General features: G+C 45.4%; 1 protein-coding gene across 13 annotated transcripts in view; it reads left to right on the top strand.

Moving 5' to 3' along the window:
* The window catches only part of Spats2l (spermatogenesis associated serine rich 2 like), a 165848-nt gene extending 154427 nt beyond the window's left edge, over positions 1-11421 (top strand). For 9 of the 13 annotated variants that reach the window (XM_055616711.1, XM_055616709.1, XM_055616710.1 and 6 more), the window contains 4 exons: positions 2310-2419; positions 4800-4902; positions 7720-7937; positions 10519-11421. In XM_055616711.1, coding sequence (XP_055472686.1) covers positions 2310-2419; positions 4800-4902; positions 7720-7937; positions 10519-10914 — 827 coding nt within the window. In that variant the 3' untranslated portion in view covers positions 10915-11421. The remainder of the gene's footprint in view (positions 1-2309; positions 2420-4799; positions 4903-7719; positions 7938-10518) is intronic. The other 4 variants (XM_055616708.1, XM_055616700.1, XM_055616706.1 and 1 more) reach the window with 3 other exon arrangements.
* The last annotated feature ends 7694 nt before the right edge of the window (positions 11422-19115 follow it).

Raw genomic sequence — 19115 nt, 5'->3', positions numbered from 1 at the left:
GTGTGTGTGTGTGTGTGTGTGTGTGTGTGTGTGTGTGTGTGTGTGTGTTCTCTTCTTTGAACCTAGGGGTCACTGACTAGCTAGACTGACTGCCCAGGGACCCCACCCCAGGGTCTTCCTGCTCCTCTCCTGACTCCTCGCCCTGAGGTTACGGACAAGCACAGGCTTGCCCGGCTTTTAACATGGAGCCTAGGGATCTGAATTCAGATCCTCATGCTTGCACAGTCTACGCTTCACCAACTGAGGGAGCCTTCCAGCCCTAGACCTACATAGTCCTAAGTGGGACAGGAATTTCAGTCCTTATTTTGATATCCTTTCAATGAACGGATCGGCTCACCCAGTCAGTAAAGCCTTCATTCAGCACCCACGCTCCTCCTGCGCGTTCCCCATGGGTACCGTGGACACAAAGAATCCCATCTTTGAGTCCATCTTATTCTAGTCCTACGAAGGACTGTAAATGTATGTAATTGAGTGACATTAACACTGTCAGAGGGGCATGCGGGGGTGGCTCACTGGCCCACCTTCAAATGGAATTTCCTGCTTTCTAAATGCAGACACTCAGGTTGTAAAGGTAACGGGGAGGGGAGACAAACATACGTTCTCTGGCCAGAAATAATAGCAGGGCTGCTATTCTGTGATCTCTGGTGCAACTGGGTGTCCTAAGGCTCCATTCCCTATGACACTGTCAGCGTTCAGGTGTGAATCCCTCACTCACGCTATCCAGACATGTTTTTCAGTAGATTTTCTGAATTCTGAAGGACAGGAGATATAGGTCAGTCTGCCCAGCCATCTGCCAGGCAGGAGAGTGAGGTAAGTAACTGGAGGATGATTACTGTAATTGGGCAGGTGATCAGGCCTTCCACTGAAGGTTATTGTATTGACATCTCAACATTGATAGTGACATAAACAGAAAGCACCTGCCTGTCTGAAGAAGGGCTTCAGCGTGCAAGGAATCTTAACCCTTGACTGCTTGTGCACATCTCTGCAACTTTTTTGGTTTTATTCCCTCGCTTGCTTTGGTTTTTGAAGTGACTTCTTTGATGTCGTATCTGTTAAGACCTCTTTGAACCAGAAATCCTATTTCTTGGCCCTGTGTGGTGACACAGGCTTGAAATCCCAGCAGTGGAACACTGAGGCACAAACATCTTACATTTGAAGCTAGCTGAGCTGACCGACACAATGAAATCATACTTCAAAATATCAAAAGCACGACGATCTGTATTTTGGTTCTGTGTCAGTGACTGTGGTCTGATAGAGCAGTTTGCCCTTGTGCAGCCAGGATAGAAAACAGTTCAACATGTGTGTTAGATTACATGGGCTGATTTCTCTTAGGGCTCAACATGTTTGGCCCAGAGGAAGGAATGAAGGAAGCACATATATGATGAATTAGAGAGCCACAAGCCTGTGTACTGAGAGCTCAGACTTATTTGTTGCTATTGTGTTCCATACTCTTGGGAAACAAGCACCGGTTAACCTGGGCCTCTGTGTCTACCTGAAACTTGAGTTCTTCTGACAGAGATAAGAAAGTAAGGTCCCAGGGAATTTCCCAATGTCCTCTCTACAGGGACCGATGCTAAAGAACACACACAAATCCAGTTCAAAGCAGCCTCTCTTGCCCTTGAAATTTTTCTATCAGGGACACTTAGAACCAAGATACAAGATACTCTGGTCTGGAACCTCTCTCTGTTTGCAAAATGGAAATATATATCTGCAGAGCATCAAATGCAGAAGCATTTTTCAGCTCATAAAAAGCTGATAGAGTAAATCTTGTATGTCATAGTCCAACAATATCACAGCTAGTTACCCCAAGAGACTTGTGTTAAAATATTCCATACTGGGGATTAAACTCGAGGCCTTTTGTTTGCTACATAACTGCTCTACCACTGACCTCCTCACCGGTCTGTGTGTGTTAAATTTAGAGAGTCGAGGATGGCTGTTGCCAAAGATAGATGGACTTCTATCTTTGTAATTTTTTTTTCTTTGTAATTTTTTTTTTCAGAGTTAGTTCTGAACAACACATGGAAGACTCCAAATTAAGAAAGCAAATTCAGGTGCCAGTGTAGAGAGGGAACGAAGGCAGTGCAGGTGTGCAGTGCCTCAGGAAACCGAGTTCTGTTCGGGGGGAGGCAGATAAGAACACAGGGATGTGGTTGTTGCTAATTAACGTGAAGAGCCGACCTGCCTTGAAGACCTGCCTCCCAGTCCTGCAAAGTGACCTACCTGCCGGGGATGAACTGACTCTGAGAAACCCAGCCGTTTGCTATGTTCAGACCTCTGCCCCTGACCCCTCATTCCTTCTCATTTGACAGTGGAGATCCTGACTGCCCGTCAGAAGAAAGCGGAAGAGCTGAAGAGACTGACTGATCTAGCCAGTCAGATGGCAGAGATGCAGCTGGCCGAACTCAGAGCAGAGATTAAGGTCAGTTCTGTGCAACCCCAACTGAACACTGAGCCACGGAGCTGGTTCCATCGTGTTTGCTTTGTATCGATAGACTACAGAAGGGGGCAGAAACACTTCATCACTCGCTTCTATTTGAGTGTGGTTTGAAGGGATAAATTATTAAAAAGGAGGGGGCTGAGTCATTCAAGACTAACCTATTATTGTATATTTAAACATAAGTTACCTGGGATGTCATTTTTACTGTGTATAGTTTATGCCTGTGCTTACAAACACACACTCATGTGTGTGTGTATATATATACACATATATATCCTAGCAGTGAAGGGTATAAATCATCCTTTATATTTTTTCCAGTTTAATTCACTTTCTTGCTGTTGTTAAGATACTACCCACAAATACGTGCTTATTAGATTTCTTCCCCTTCGAGGAATGTGAACTGATCCTGGCTAATCAGAAGCAGTATTTGTGTGTGAGTCACCAAAGCTGGCTGTGTGTGAAGACCTGGGTCCACAGTGAGGTGGGAACCAGTGTGGTTTGGGCAATACAGGAAAACATCATAATCCCCAAATTCTCTAATCAGGGTACCGTGGCACTGAGGGCCCTCCCAGAGTCATTAGCCCTTGTGCGTTCATCCACTCACACTGTGACTCAAGCTGCCGAGAAGAGGGGCTCTGGCTGCTCTCTCTGAGAAGCACCCTTTATTTGGCCAAGAAAGGGGGACGTGATATCTTGATTTATAGACCCACTCAGACCGGATCTTCTAAATAACAGCGGGAGAAGTTGCCACAGAAGTGGCCACCAGGAAGGCAAAGGGTGTTTATAACGAAGAAGGAAGGGAAAGTTAATTTGCCTCTCCTCTTCCACCCAACTATTAAACACAGCGTGTGTGCCCACGAGTGCACCTCTCTTCTCCCTGGCTTCGAGAAACATAGAGGGTTTCAAGACATCGCTGCCACTGGCTTTGGGACAGAGTCTGCCCGTAACAGTATAAAGCTGATTGGCAGCAGCAGGAATGCCATGTGATGTGTGATCCCCTCCACCCTCGTTAGGTATGGGGGGGGGGAGCTCAGGGTTTGTGGAGAGCCCTGGAGGTGTGTTTCTCTCCCACCTTCTTTCTGGCCTTTGTTTCTTCCTACCCAGTCAATTGCAAGGTTTCCTCACGAGTCTTTGTGCCTCCCAACCCCTAATCCAGAGTTAAACTCCCCAAAGAGACCCGGCCTCCCTCAGCATGACCCGTCCCCGCTTCAGAACACAGTACACAACAGGACTCAGTACCCACTGAAGGGCCCGTTTTCCTCTGCCAAGCCCAGCTTGTTAGAACATCGGGGGGGGGGGGGGGGGGCGTAGGGGCGCGGCTTCCTTGTCAGTCCACATCAACTTTCTCCCAAGTTTCATTTCTGCCTATCAGAATCCCACTTTTCATTACATGGTCTGTAGCACAGGCTTTGGAGTGAGACAGTTTGTAGCTCCAAAATTTTCAACATCCCTGGCTTGGATAAATTGCATATTGTCTTAGGTTCTTTGAGCCCAGATCCCCCATCTGTAAAATAGAGGTAATAAAAATACTGACTTCGTGATAATGTGATCAGGTGAAAGTGAGATTGCTTCTTAAGGATTTGGTCAGCATCTGGCTTACTTTTTTAAACATCCCAGCCCCCATGTTCTCTCCTACAGAACTCTTTTCACGTGATACTCAGTGAGAGATCATTTCTTCCATCTCTCTATTTCCAAAGCACCAACCACATTCATCCTTGAATTTAATGGGATCTTTTTGCCTTGCCATGTGGTAAACTCCCTGAAACTCTAGGAGGGTTTAAGTCAAGGTTATTTCTGTATTTCCTACTGTGCCGTCCACACAGTGAGTTCTTCATTTCAGATTGAATGTAAATGAATTGAAAACGAATCTTTTCCACTCCCTTTAGGAGCACTTGAAATTTCATCATGGAGATAATGTTTTCTAGACACAGAAGACTTTTTAGTCTTCTTGGTTTCTTACTAAAATAGAGATGACTGTCCTGGGAAGATGTCACATTTTCTTTTGACAGTTAATACCATACCAGGCCCTTGGCCAAACTCTGCATCGCCTGCTGCAATGCAGCTTGAAACACTGCTCTAGTGCAGGGTGCTAAAAGGTTGACTAATGAAGCCCGGACGGTTTGTTCATCATGCATCTGTCTAAGCCGCATGGGGAAAGTCTGGACTCCCCTTATTGCCACAAGAAGAACGTGGCCACGGTCACAGAGGGCAGAACGGAGGCCCGCTTAGTGGCACCTCAGAATGACTGAGCTCCAATGCCCCCCTCCAGTCGGCCGTCTGTGGGCACGGGAGGATCAGAGTAAGAGGGTGCGTGGGCAGCGCTGCTGTGGTTTGGGACTGACTCCACTTCTCTTCCCTCCAGCACTTTGTCAGCGAGCGCAAATATGATGAAGAGCTGGGGAAGGCTGCCCGCTTCTCCTGTGACATCGAACAGCTGAAAGCCCAAATCATGATCTGCGGAGAAAGTGAGTTTTTGCATGCTTGCTAAATAATTCTGTGTGAGTGAGCTCGGTACTGTTTGGAGTTGACAGCAGAAATGTCAGGTATGCGGTCCCCAGGCATGGCTAAACTGAAGTCTGAAGAGGTTTAATGATCTAAGGTCATGACACAAGTCACTAGAAATGTCAAGATTTGAACTTAGATTCTTCAAATGCCACTGCCCATCAGTAAATCCTCTGGATTTATTAGGAGGAACGGAGCCGGAGCTGGAGCCGGTGAACTGCTTTTTGCCTCTCACAAACCCTTCCTAAGCTAGTCCGGTAGCACTGCTGAGACACTGTTCCCTGTTCTGTGAGAGTCTTGCTGGCAGTTGGGGGCACAATCGGCTCCTGCTTTCCAGGGCCCATCCTGCCTGAGCGCTCTGGATGCCCTGACCCCCACGCCTCGCCCCCCCTCACTCCCGCCCTGCCTAGCCTGGGTTCTCTGCTGAGTAAAGCCCAAGATAATGAAAGACTTCGAGTCAGCCATTAGCTTAGTCTTGTTCCCTATTAAGCCTTAATTGGAGTGGCTAATGTGCAGCAAAATTGGCTGCTGCTCTTTCCTGTACTCCAGCCCACACACGAGGGGAGGTAGAGATGAGTGAGGAGCGCCAGCGTGGCTCTGCGGACAGTCACAGAGAAGGACCAGCAACCGCCCTTAACCACCTAGTCAGCAGAAAACCCAGATTCCACTGCACTTGCTTTTCTACATTGAGATGTTCTTTTTCCCTCCTCTAAATTTAAAAAAAAAAAAAAAAAAATTATGTAAACCTCATCTACAAGTTACAGAATTGTATTGACCAGCATGTGACAATACTTCTGGGTCACCTTTATGCTTTCATACTCATTTTGTCCACCTATGACATGCCACACGGGTGTCGGAGTACAATTTATTCTTGTCACAGTAGGTGGTAGACACTTTTCTGTGTCGGCATGTTTAGCTGATCATTTGTTTAGATACAAATGATGTGACTAGCCCTCAGATTGTAGCCTTTAAAGGCCTTCCGGCTGCGCGCCAGAAAACAATGCTGAGGACTTCCTCCTTCCTCCTTGGCTTTCTCTTCCTAGGTTTCCTCCCTTAAGGCAGAACCTCTGTACTGGCACGTCTTCACCCCCAGCTTTTGCCCCATCTCCAAACCCGCAGTTTGGTTGACATTTGGAAAGAATCCTGCCCATCCTAGGTTCTGCTTTAATCCAGTGAGAAGTGAGACTGTAATCCTGAGTGAATCCCTGTCACCCAGCTCAGGTGGAGAGGGGGAGGGGCGCTTCACTCGCTATCCTCCAGGTGCCATCTAGTGAAAGACATCGCTCCTTACCGAATCCCGAGCGCCCATGTAAAGACAGCCGGCCTCAAGTGTTTGTGACAGTAATCCCCACAAAGCTGCCTCGTGCAGGGCGCATTGCTATAGCTACTGATCCAGAAGTGGAAGTAGGAAATAATAGCACCGTGCGACTGAATCTGTTGAGCGTGAGAGCTGCTGAAATCCCCTGGCTGTGTTTGGACAGCCCGGAATCATTTGTCACACCTTACCTGCAAAATGAAGGGGCTGGAGATACATCCCTGTCCTTTCCACTCCTAACATCCTGTGAGCCCCACTAGCCATTCCTAATCCTCTTGCCAAACCCTGGGATTAAGTCTGATCCAACAAAGGGAAACGAGAAAATTGCTTTTAAAAATTGGTGACAGTTTTAAAATTCAGAAGAGGTTCTTCCTTGTCCAGCCTGGCACTCGAATCCTGGTGAGCTGTGAGAGAGAAGTCACGGCTTTATCCTGGAATTGATTCCCTCTAGCCTCAATTCAGCATAATCACATAGAAATCACCCTGCCTGAAACTGCCACTTTCAAAAACAACAGGACTGGCAATAATAAGCATTGAACAGACCTGCCTGACCTGAATGTTCGCCTGACAGTGAGCTGCCTCATCAGCCTGCCGTGCACACAGGGCTGGGACTGGGGCAGACCTGCAGTTAAAGACTAGTTCAGGTAGCCCTAGTGGAGTTCAGACTGAGTGTGGGACTGCCAGGCCTGCCCTGGGGTCAGGGATACTCATGACCCAGAGCAGCAAAATTCTTTTCTTGTTGGTTTAGTTTGGATTTTGGTTTTGTTGTTTGTTGTTTTGTTTTGCTTTGCTTTGCTTTGTTTAGTTTTGTTTTTTAAGACAGGGTTTCTCTGTGTAGTCCTGGCTGTTCTGGAACTCACTCTGCAGACCAGGCTGGCCTCAGACTCACAGAGATTCCCCTGCATCTGCCTCCCAAATGCTGGGGTTAAAGGCATGTGCTGCCACCACCACCACCCGGATGCAGCGAAACTCTTAACCCATAACATCTACCGGTTCCCATGCTCTCAGAACACAAGGCTCTGTCAGCCTTTCCATCTTTAAGCATCGGCGGCCCTGAATACTAGAGAAGCTGATAAGGGCAGTGGAAATGGCTGAGTAATGGGGAAGCTAAGAGGCAAAAGTGATTTGTGGAGGGAGCAGAGAGGGAATATCACAATGTCATTATCTTCCTATCAGCGGTTGTTCTTGACCTAAAGAATAATCTTTAAGTCGCTCAGATTTAAAGATTCCTGGTTCCTGCAAGGGCCTCTCATTGTGGATGAGTCACTGCTGTCACTGTGTAGAGATTCTCAAGGGAGGAATGTGGTGGTCTCTGAGCACCATGGTGTCCTTTCAGACTACATCTTAAAGAGTAACCCTTAGTGATTGTATGGAGCTCCTGCCAATTTCTTCCTCCTCTGGCACTCTCTAGTGGCTCTGCAGTGCTCTTGGCCCAGTCCTTAACACCACCCCTTCCTTCTTGCAGTCACACATCCAAAGAACAACTATTCCTCAAGAACCCCCTGCAGCTCCCTGCTGCCTCTGCTGAACACCCATGCAGTAGCTTCCGGGAAACAAGGGAACTTTACCCGGAAATCATCCGGCCACAACAAGCCCTCTGAGGGGAAAGCGGCCAGCCAGAAAATGGTGAGCGGTCTTCCCACTGCCGACACTTGCCACCAGGCCATGCCCACTCACAAGCAGGTAAGCCACTCAGGGAGGGCCTCGAAGCGTTGCCTCCAGGGCCTCCGCAACTGCTGCACGGTACCAGGAAGAAAACCACCATCCATTTCCAGAGGAAGAGAATAAAACACCAGCCACTGAGTGATGGCCCTGCCTGGGCCCTCCCTGCCTCCAGGAGCCCTGCCTGGCCTTATCCTTTCATGCTCTTCCTGCCAGCATCTCCAGGTCCTGGACAGATGTAGGAACAAGATGCAGAAGCAAACCACTGAAACTATTAGTGAAAGGAAAACTGGTGATTGGTATTTGTTATTTACAATGTTTAAAAAAACAAAATCCTACTTAGGTTAGGTGAGTCGGTAACAGATCAATTGAGGTTAGTACAACTTCCCTTTTCATAGAATTTCAGTAAAGCACACACATTTCAAAGTTACTTTCTTCATTCCTGTCTTCCATGACCTCTGAAAATATAACTTTGCAGCCCCTCCTTCTCTTTCTCTGTTGTATCTTTGAGAGGGACACAGTAGCCGGTGGGTAGAGCATGAGCAGGAAGTGGATTTGGCGACACGGTGTAGTTGCAAGCACTGCCGAGATAGCACTCATGGTCTTTGCGACTTTCTTGTTCAGTATTCCAAACCACTGGCTGGCTAGCAATGCCACTGTTCTCCTTGTCTCGGCCTTTTAGGAGTTCCCACTGCTGACTCTGGCCTAAATGATTTCTTGCGCTTTCAGAGAGCAGTCTGACGGGGAGCACTGCCTAAATGAGTCTCCGCTGAGTTTGCCTCCATGCTTGTTGCCAAACACCGTGATGAAAATAAGTCTAAAATCTAACCCAGGCGTTTCCCTTTGAAAGCCGCGGTTTCTCTGAAAACGAAGAAAGCCGAATCCATTGCTGTCATGTGGAGTCCTTTCCAGTTCAATGACTGTAGCATGGAGGTGACCGCTAATGTATCTAAACAGAGCGGTGAGGACCAGGCAAGAAGGGCCCTGTGCTTTAGGGTAACTGGTAGGAGTCTCACATCGTTATCTTTTCTGCAGTTTGAGGGGTCAGTGAGACCAAGGGGTCACCCACCCAGGGTCAGCACTCTCCAGGTTTTGAGGTCCTAGAATTCTGCTCTCACAGGTTCCCAAGCCCACCCTCGAGGACTGTTTGAAGTATTTTCTTCAGTCCACTGTCTTGAGGGAAGAACACGTTGCTGATGTGCACACCCAGATATCCAAAAGAGATGAGACTAGGGTAAGCTTAGGTATAGGTGAGAGTGCCCCCCTTCATGAGTGCAAGGCCCACTCTGGGTGTGGGGCCCAGCAGAGGAAGAGAAGCATTCAGACAGTGGTATGTGGCCCTGCATTGATACTTTTACTAGACCCTGGATTATTGGGTACTAGTATATCCTAAGCCTGCATCATAGTCATTGTGTACAGATTAAAAACCTTGCCGCTTTATAACTCACCGTGTTGAATGTTTTAGGGCTAAGAGGTTTGATTTTGAAAAGATGCCTTCGTGTATCAATCATGTGCTTGTGAGAGAGCAAATAAAGTAGGGTGTTCCATCATTTTCTACATGTACACTTCATGTAAACTAATGGTCCACACCTACACAGTGACGTGACTAAGCGTTGACGGGTGATATATGAGCCAGTGTGTGGTGACGTACTTCCTGAGAGCAGCCCTCGGTAACCACTCATGGCTGGCTGTTGACATCAGGGACTCTGGGAGTCTTTTGGTTATACAGAGACAGGTAGCTCTGGCCTGTTGTTGCCTTTCTACCCATCTTTTTGTGTCTTTGGCTGCTGACTCGTTAAAGGAATTGCTGGTCGGGTTGAGGCTTTGAGTCAATTGCCTTTAAATTACAAAATGTTGTAGAAAAATTACCTCTGTGAACATAACACATTAACTCTGCTTTCTCTGAGGTCTGCCAGGAACACCTCATCTCTGAATTTTTCTGAAGTAATATTTCTGGTTGTTTTGAAATGAAATAGGAAACTTGTTTTGGAGGAAAAAAAAAGTCACAGGCAGAATTTTACTTCTTCGTTCATATATGAGATTAGAATTTAAACATAGACTATACAGAATATTCAAGTTAGAGCCTTCCATGGTAGAGACCTATATATGTCCTGCCCTGAGAATGTGTCATTTTATTACATTTTAAGCATACAGGGTTTAAGCATACACTTACAGGGGCTTTATTTTGTTTTGGGATTTTTGGCCTACTTTCTGATAGCTAAGCCGCCGCCGCCGCCTCCTCCTCCTCCTCCTCCTCCTCCTCCTCCTCCTCCTCCCCTTCCTCCTCCTCCTCCTCCTTCTCCTCTTCCTCCTCCTCCTTCTATTCCTACTCCTCCTCTTCCTTCTTCTTCTTCCTTTTCCTTCTCTTCCTCCTTTCCTTCCTCCTCTTCTTTTTGAAGATTAGTAATTTTCTTTCACTTCCATTTACAAGACTGTGATTCGAGATTAAGATTTATATCAACTTGGCCTATTTGCATGTTGTCTTTTTCTACTGTGGTTCGAATAACTTTATCTATGATATGGTGGGTAGACTTTCCTGATGCCTACTGGTATCTTGTGTTGTTTGTTGACTCCAGACACTTAACCTTATCTCTCTTTTTAGCAGAATGGACCTTCTAGCCAAAGACGAAGATTTAATCCCCAGTATCACAATAGGCTAAATGGTCCAGCCAAGTCACAGGGTGGTGGTAATGAGGCTGATCCCATGGCGAAGAGCAACAACCGACATGAACACAGAAGACAGCCGCACAATGGCTTCCGTCCCAAAAACAAAGGTGGTGCCAAAAACCAAGAAGCCTCGTTGGGGACAAAGGTCCCAGAGGCCCCAACACATTCTGAAAAGGCCCGTCGAAGGCAGCATGTTGCAGACAACTCAGAGGCCAGGCCATTCCGGGGTAATGTCGGTAGGGTTTCACAGTGCAATCTTTGTCCCACAAGAATAGAAGTTTCCACAGAGGCCACCGTTCTCTCAGTCCCAGCTGTGACGTTGGTGGCCTGAGCTGGAAAAGAAAAGAGCAGGTTTTGCCTGGTTTTGGTTCCCTGCCCAAGGTGCTGACCCAATTCGCTGCCAAAAGAGAGTCAATCAGAATATACAAATCCTGTATGTTTGTGTCATTCTCTCGCGATCATTTTTACCAGTTCCTATACTCTGCTCTAGCTTGCTTCATAATTCCCATGGCTTTGCTTGATCTGTTGTTGCTTCTCCTCATCAAGACTTTGCATCATTTTAGCCAGGCAGTATTTACTTGTTGTTAGGAAAATCGCGATGTGGCTGAAGATCAGAGGCTCCGTGAGCAACCTATGTCGTAGCTGTGATGTCGGTCCATTGGTTGTCTTTAGAGAGTTAACGTTGAAACAAGAAATTCCTGATCAGACAAACGTGATCTGCTGAGGACACATGTGCTTTTGTAGAATTTAACATCTGGTGTTTTTCTGAAATATATATAAATATATATATAAACATATATTGCTTTATTTGAAACAAATTAAAATATGCTGCATTTGACACCTGGCTTCTTCCTTTTATGGGTGCCTGCCGTGTTGTTGAATGTTCTTTGTAGCGCTTTTGAGAAAATGTTAAGAGACCGGAAGTTTGGCGCACAACTCTGTAAAGGGCCGTCTCCTTTGAAACAAGAACTCTCAAAAACAATGATGCTCCCTCAGCTACCCTACAGATAGGTGCTACGCACATCAGTCATCTTGAATACCACATGGTAGTTGGAAACCTTGTACATAAGGAAATTTACCTCAGCCCAGTTTAAACAATAGAGATTATTGGTTCATTAACCAAAGTGCAGAAGTGAAACATGCCTGGGGGCCAGTTTGATTCCCACTCCTTTCTCTGGATTCTGCCCTCTTGAGCTCTCTCAGTAGCTTCTGTGTGGGACAAGAGTCTTGGCAGAAGTCACAGCAAAGCTCTGGCATGCCTTTACTTACAGACCTGACTGTTCACCCCAGTCTTCCACGGGGTGAACTCATTAGTAGCGCCAACTTCTTACCATGTTAGTTGGCATAAACTAATCAGAGTCCACCCCTGACACTGAAGCGGGGCCTCCCCGGAAGCACTGGCTATGTAGAGAAAAGCTCCTGTGGCCTCAGGAAAGGAGTATGGGCATAGGGTACCCCCAAAGCCACAGAGCCCAGCCCCAATCTTTTGACTGTGGGGCTTCCTTCGCTGGCTACTTTCAAGTGCAAATGCACCTTTCAACTCCACATTGAGATTTTTCTGGCAACCCAGGTTCACTGTTTCTCATCCTCAAACGGCTGAGCCTGCAAGCCACACAAGCATCCGTTTCTTCTTTTGCCAAGTACAGGAGACTGTTTGCTCTCTCCAGAGCTTTTACAGATCCCTGAGTGTATCCAGAGATTTAATAGGAATTCAAAATGTCAAGTCACATTCCAGGAAGGAAGGAAGAGGAACCCGTTCAAATAAGAAAAGATGAATGCTTGGGACCACAGTCTCTGTTTACCCTGTCTGAGACCCTGAATTTATATATCTTACAAATCAGAAGGATTTTTTTTTACACAAGTTTTGTGTAACAAGATTTTGCTCATCCCCTGAAAAAATGTCACTTGAAATGTGACAGCTGAAAAAAAAATAAAAAAAAAAAAGAAAGAAATGTGACAGCTGTAAAGATGAAAGCAAAGAATTCTTAGACGAGGAAGGAAAGTGGACATGCCAGGTGGAGAATGCACCTGCCTCTCAGAGCTAGATCCAGACTCTCGTATCCTTGTTCTACTCCCTCAGGTTGCCCTGGTGTTAAAGCTCAGACACATTCCTAAGTACATAGCAAACACTCCCAGGTCACTGGAAAGAAACAAAAGAATGCTAAAAAAGTATTCAAATCTGCCTTAGACTGGTTTGTGAGCATTTTCAAGTTACCATTTTAAAATGGTAATAAGATATTTCAGGCCAGTGTCAGGTGTTTGAAATACTCTTTTCTTTACCTGTGTAGAACCATTTGTTTAATCCTAAGGATCTGGTTAAATGGTTATTTACTCATGAGTATTAAACGGTTCTGACCTCTGTCAGAGAAGTGTTTTACAGAGAATTATCTATTTTGACTTCTGTATGTTTAAGTAGAGACATTACTGTTCATAGCTCTTGAATTTATTTTTCAATTCCATTTTATTTATTTTTTCACTCAGTGTGTGTGTGTGTGTGTGTGTGCGTGCGTGCGCAGGTACATGTGTGCACATAGAAAAAGAACCCAGAGGGCAAGCTCTGAGACTGTTTATCCTCAGGAGATGTTCACCTTGGCTTTGTTTTTCTTCTCTTAGATAGGGTTCTCATGGGCCTGAGGCTCCCCCAGTTAGGCCCACTGGCTAGCTGGTGAGTCCCAGGGATCCACTGTGGCTGCCTTCCCAGCACTGGGCTTGCCAATGCATGCCTACTTTGTATCAGTATCAGACTTGGGTCTTCAGACTTGAATGGCAAACACTTTACCTACTGAGCTACCCTCCAGCCCAATTCTGCCCTTCTCAATAAAGAGTCTAAACTCCTTTTAAAAATCTAAGAGGTACCCACAAGAAGACCAACAGAGCCAACTAACCAGGGCCCAGGGCACCCTGTGGAGACTGAAGCACCAACCAAGGACCATGCATAGACTGAACCTAGGCCCCCTCCACAGATGTAGCCAAAGGGAAGCTCCGTCCTCATAGGGGTTGCCTAGTAAGGGGAATGAGGGCCGACTCTGACATGGACTCTGTTGCCTGCTTTTTGATCACTGTGCCCTGGTGGGGCTACCTCATCTGGTCACAGGGGAAGAGGATATGCTTAGTCCTAATGCAACTTGATATAGGGGGAGGGGGACTCCCCTGCTCGAAGGAGGGGAGTGGGGATAGGGGAAGCAGGGAAGGAGGGAGGGTGGATCAGAAGGAGTGGAGGGAGGTAGAACCAGGATGTAAAATGAGTAAATAAAAATTAAAATTTAAAAAAAAGAAGTGAAAAAAATAAACTGAAATTGAAAAATAAATCCAAGAGCTATGAACAGTAATGTCTCTACTTAACATACAGAAGTCAAAATAGATAATTCTCTGCAAAACACTTCTTTGATAGAGGTCAGAACCATTTAATCCTCATAATGAGTGAAAACTCACCTCCACTGCACCACGTAAATCTTCCATCAAGGCTCTGAAATCCAAACTCCCTGTTGAGTTCCCAATTACATTTCAGATTTACACTTCACCCGAGCAGCTACACGCTCCCATTCTGTGGCCATGAGAATGTCCTTTGTGCACGGTGTGTTTAACCACTGAGGAATTCACTCAGTAAAGGCTCTGTTTGGGGGGAAGAAACTAGTAACACAGGTCCCAACTGAGAGCTCAGTATACAGACAGAGATTCTGTTTACCTCAGAAGCAGGGATTCTAATTAAACATGCTCAGAGGAGCTACGGCAAATAAGGTTAATGGGAAAAGTTACCAGCTAAAAGTTTTTTGTTGAAGGAATGGACTTGAGAATTCTATTTTGTTCTATAAAGCCTAGATTTGAACCTCAATCTTGATTGAATCCTGAGAAACCGAATCTCTGTTTCCTTTCCTAGACCAGTTTGCAGTGGAGGACGGGAGGCCTGTGCAGTCCCCAGCTGCACAGGAGATGCAGATTCCTCACTGGCCCTGACACACCACCTTTTGCACACTGCCTGCATTGATGGCTGGTTGTGGCGCCCTCATGTGTCTTGCAAGAGTAAATGTTTTTGCTTTTCAACAGACATTCGAGTGACAGCTCATGAAATAATGTAATGGGATTTTTTTTTTTCTCCCCCATTCAGAGTAAAACTTAAAATTCAAGCATTGGAGGACCATGACTCTAAACTGCGCCGGGAAGCAAAAAAGCTAGCTGCTGCATGCTTCAACATCTCTCAACATGTAAAATGACAACAACAAAATAATGATCCTTCATTAACTGACTAACACAGTTGAGTTTTCCTGAAAGTATTAAGCATCTCAGTTGTTCTAATGTTAGAGGAAAAGCAAGTGTGAAGGACTGTTGAGTTCTAGGGACATTTAGCTAAGAATTTGAAGCACAATTTTAATACTATACTTACAAGACATTAAAGGGGTTTTGTTTTGTTTTGTTTTGTTTCATCCTCTTGCTTTTCCTAACAAGTCTTGATAGGTCCTAAGAAATATTTCTGTGTGTCTGCAGTTTCAGAGAGTTGGATCCCAGTGTTTGGTCTGATTGCTGCAGCCCCACAGGCAGAGGCATGAGGCCTGGATCTAGTCATTCTGCAAATGCGCTGTGCTCCTCTCAGCTCCTCTCATTACAAACTTCTCACACGTTCTGTAGGGCTCATCTCCAGAAGCCCCTTTTTTTTAGGACTCTTTCCTCCCAGAGCCTGGAAGAACCCCGGGGTTAGCTACCACTAGGTTCATATTTCACAGGAGAAATTGCCACACACAGCTTTCATAGAACAAAATTCTAAAGGAAATTTATGTGGGGGGAAAAATGTGTACTAAATTTCAACACACACACAAAACCATGAGTGTGACGGTGGCTAAAGAACTACAGAAAACTGCTTAAAAACGTACTTCATGTCAAAAACGAAACAAACCATCCTATTTTAAACCTGAAATATTCAACTTTGAATTCGATTTATGACATGCTTGAGCCCTACTAGCCTACAGCCCTAAATACTTGTTTCTCCAAGACACAGCCCCAACGGCCTACAAAGCAGTCAGGTCTATTTGTCGCTGCAACTGCACCGTGCCTTGGTGCCCATCCTCTGTGTGAACTGCTTCTCTGCTCCTCCAACCGGCAGCTGCAGGGGAAAAGGATTTATTCCAGCTTAGGAGTTGAGGGTGCAGCCCATCATGGCGGTGGCAGCACGAGGCACCTCCAGTCAGGAAACAGCGAGGAGTGCTGGAGCGCCACACTTCAGCTTTTATCAAGTAAAGGCTTGCTCAGAAAATGAAGTGCTCCTGAAAGTAAGCACAGCGTGGTGGCGCATAGCCACAATCATCCTAGAATGTGGGGCGTAGAGGCAAGAGGACCCGGAGTTCAAAGTCATCACGTTTGAGACCAATCTGGGCTATGACACCCTTTTCAAAAATAGATATTTCTAACATTGCACAAACAACCAGAAATGTAATTGGGAACTCAAAGGATTAAAAAAAAAAAAAAATCCTCATTGGCATTCTTTAGGCATTCTTTAAATTGTTTGTTGGTGTCCTCTGGGAGTTCCGCTCCTGCCTGCAATTGCCAGCTCCAATGTTCTTACTTGTCCATACCCCCTGACAAAGAGAGTCAGTGTTGTGCTCGGGTTGAGTCACCCAGCCAGAACAATGGTTCCCAACAGGGGCAAGTGGCCCATGCCACCTACAGAAGCATCTGGAACAGTCTGGGAATATTTCTGATCACTGAGCAGGTGCCACCACCTACCCTCCAGTGCGGGGAACAATCCCAATGACCAAGAGCTGTCTGGTCCAAGATGTCAACAATGCCACTGTGCTTACATCTAGCGGTGCTACACAGCGGTGCTGTGTGTCTTCCAAAATCAGGAGTTCCCAAGTGCAGCAGCACTGAGAGGCAAGGAACGGCTTGGGGGAAGCATTAGCTCACAAAGGCTCCACACACAAGTACACTAATGGCAGTACAGAAGGCCTAGAGGTTTTCCATTCAGTCTTGTTTTCTCATACCCTCCTGCCTTCAGCTTCCAGGTAAGTGACAGAGCAGAAAAAAAGCCTGTGATACATGTGGGCCTTAATGTTAGACTTCCCAGCTTCCAGCTATAAGAAATCTTCTTTAGAAACAGAGTCTTCGGTCCCGTTACCGCAAAAGAACATAGACCACCCAGCAGAAAGGAGACCACAGGGCACACTGACTCCAGTTTACTGCAGTCTACTGGCTCCAACTCACTTGTCTGGGGACCAACATTTCCTGTCTACGTGTGCAATTTCTGATGTCCTTAAGCTCTCTGTATTATCAACACTCAACCTGGGTTCCCAAATCTTCCAAATGAAGAAATTAGGAGGTGAATTCTTGGAATTGAACTAGAAATGTCAACATTTTTAAGAAACCTTGACAGAAGCGATTTTTGCCTTTTTCCAACTTGAGCAAGTATCGTATCTTTTTCCATGACAAGCACTTTGCTTTTGAAACAAGTTTCTTTTCTAAGCTCTAGGACCCCCAAATTCATACCCAGAACTCAGCAGAATTTTACTAAAATAATGAGAGCTTTGGAGTAGAAGAAGCCAGCCTAACATCTAAAAAGGAACCTTATAAAATGAAAATCTGTTAAATAAACAAGTAGGGCAGAACCCTGACTGGCAGTTACTGTAAAATTCTATTTGTCTTAGCTACAGCCAACATCAGAAATGATCTAGCTAGCAAATATGAAATGTGTATTGGCTGTCTACCGCAACACACATTCAAAAAAAGAAAAAATCAGCTTCTCTGGAAGTGTAAATCGTGTATTTCACGAGGCTGACAGGAGTGTAAGCAAAAATGCCTCCTTCAAGGCTGCACCACCAACCAACTTCTGTGAATATGTAATTCTAGAAACAGCTGGAAACCAACCCCCCCCCCCCCGCACCCCGTTAGCTATTCATGTTTCTTTTCTTGGCTGTGGTACAGACCTGAGATCCTGGGCACTAATGCAGCCTCACTAAAGCCTCACTCATCTACTGTTCAATGACTAGGGAAATGATAACTTGTTGACAGCTTTCAAGGGACAGTTTCCACAGAGGGGGAGGGGACAGTATTTACCATAAGTAAGGTCGTAGTGAACTTAAATGTATGTGCATCATTTGCTAGCTCACTCCCTCATCACATTCACACTTTTCATTTAGTGTTTAACCAACATCAGACAGAGTGTGGATTAAGCCTGTTCAAAGAAGCCGAAGACGCAACACAATCATTTATAACCTCCCATTCAGGATGTTAACATCCTTGCTTTTATGGAATAGCTTACTACCATGGGCCTTTGCACATACTCAAAATGCTATGTCCAAAAGTTTCTTATGACCCCTCCTTTAGAAAACAAGGCATAGGTGGATAATTGCACCACATTTAATCACAGATACAGGTTGAGTGTTTAAACTTCAATGCTTGCACTTGCTAAGAAGGAAACAGGATCTATGGACAGGCACAGATGATGTGCTTTAAGTAGATGTGGTTCTCCGTCTATTTCCTCCCAAAAGTTAGGAAGCACTGGCCCCACCCACTCCAGCACTGGGAGATATGTTATCTCTAAATCACTGTGGATCCCTAGGACCTCGATTACTAATGGCAACTGTTCCTTAGCACATTCTTTATTCTCCAGATAGCAGTAACCCTGCAGGTCAGAAATGAGCTACTGCACTCCTGAAGATAGCAAACATTCTAATGCGTGGTCAGGGGCTGCCTCCAGAGGAGTGGAAATGTACCACAGGTCTCCTGTATACCAGATACCTATAACTACAAAAAAAAAAAAAAACCCTGAGGTCTCACAAGAGACAAATGCATAATCCAATGCTTCTGTGTCAACCTCTAAAACTCTTCTCACTCAAGCAAATTCCTAAGCTTGACACCTATTTCTCCCTCTGCTTTCTAACTGATGTGCCCTTATGCAGCAATCAGACTACGGGCTCAGAAGAGTGAATATGATCATTATTATACAGTTTTAACTTGTTCAACTTCCTTTTCTTGATCTTTAAGAACTAGAAAAAAACTTCATGATGCTGTTCTGGAAAGGCAGTAAATAAAACGAGCACAATACTTTTCTATCTAGAATCCATGGCAACACAACCAGAATAAATCCACTGGTAGGTCCCCTCGGCCAGCCTTCAGTTCCCCATTTCACATCATAAAGGTGATGTTTATGCACCTTCAATTAAAAACCTTTCGGCTGCTCAGTTAAAGCCCCTTCCTAAATAGGTATCCACAGATATTTCTTTGAAGTTGTTTTTACTATTTCATGAATTATCAAGACAAGAAAATAATTTTGGAAATGGGAATAGAAAACCTAAATTAGTAAGCTCTCAAACCATTATAGGGCCCCAAGTTTAAACAAGTAGTCACAGAAAATGTCCCATTATTTGTGGAAACGTTTTATTTACTTAAAAAGAAACATCATGAGTATACTTGCCTCACTCTTTCAAAGCAATGCAAGTGCAGTGTGCAGCATTTGAGTAAGAACACCCTGCTCTATAAACCTACTTAGCTTAGCACAGTGCTCATGGAAAGCAGAAATGTACCATCCAATTACCAAACATAATA

Source organism: Psammomys obesus, unplaced genomic scaffold, assembly GCF_907164565.1.
Source record: "Psammomys obesus unplaced genomic scaffold, mPsaObe1.curated_primary_1811, whole genome shotgun sequence".
NCBI lineage: Eukaryota > Metazoa > Chordata > Mammalia > Rodentia > Muridae > Psammomys > Psammomys obesus.
This window is presented reverse-complemented; position numbering and strand designations above follow the sequence as displayed.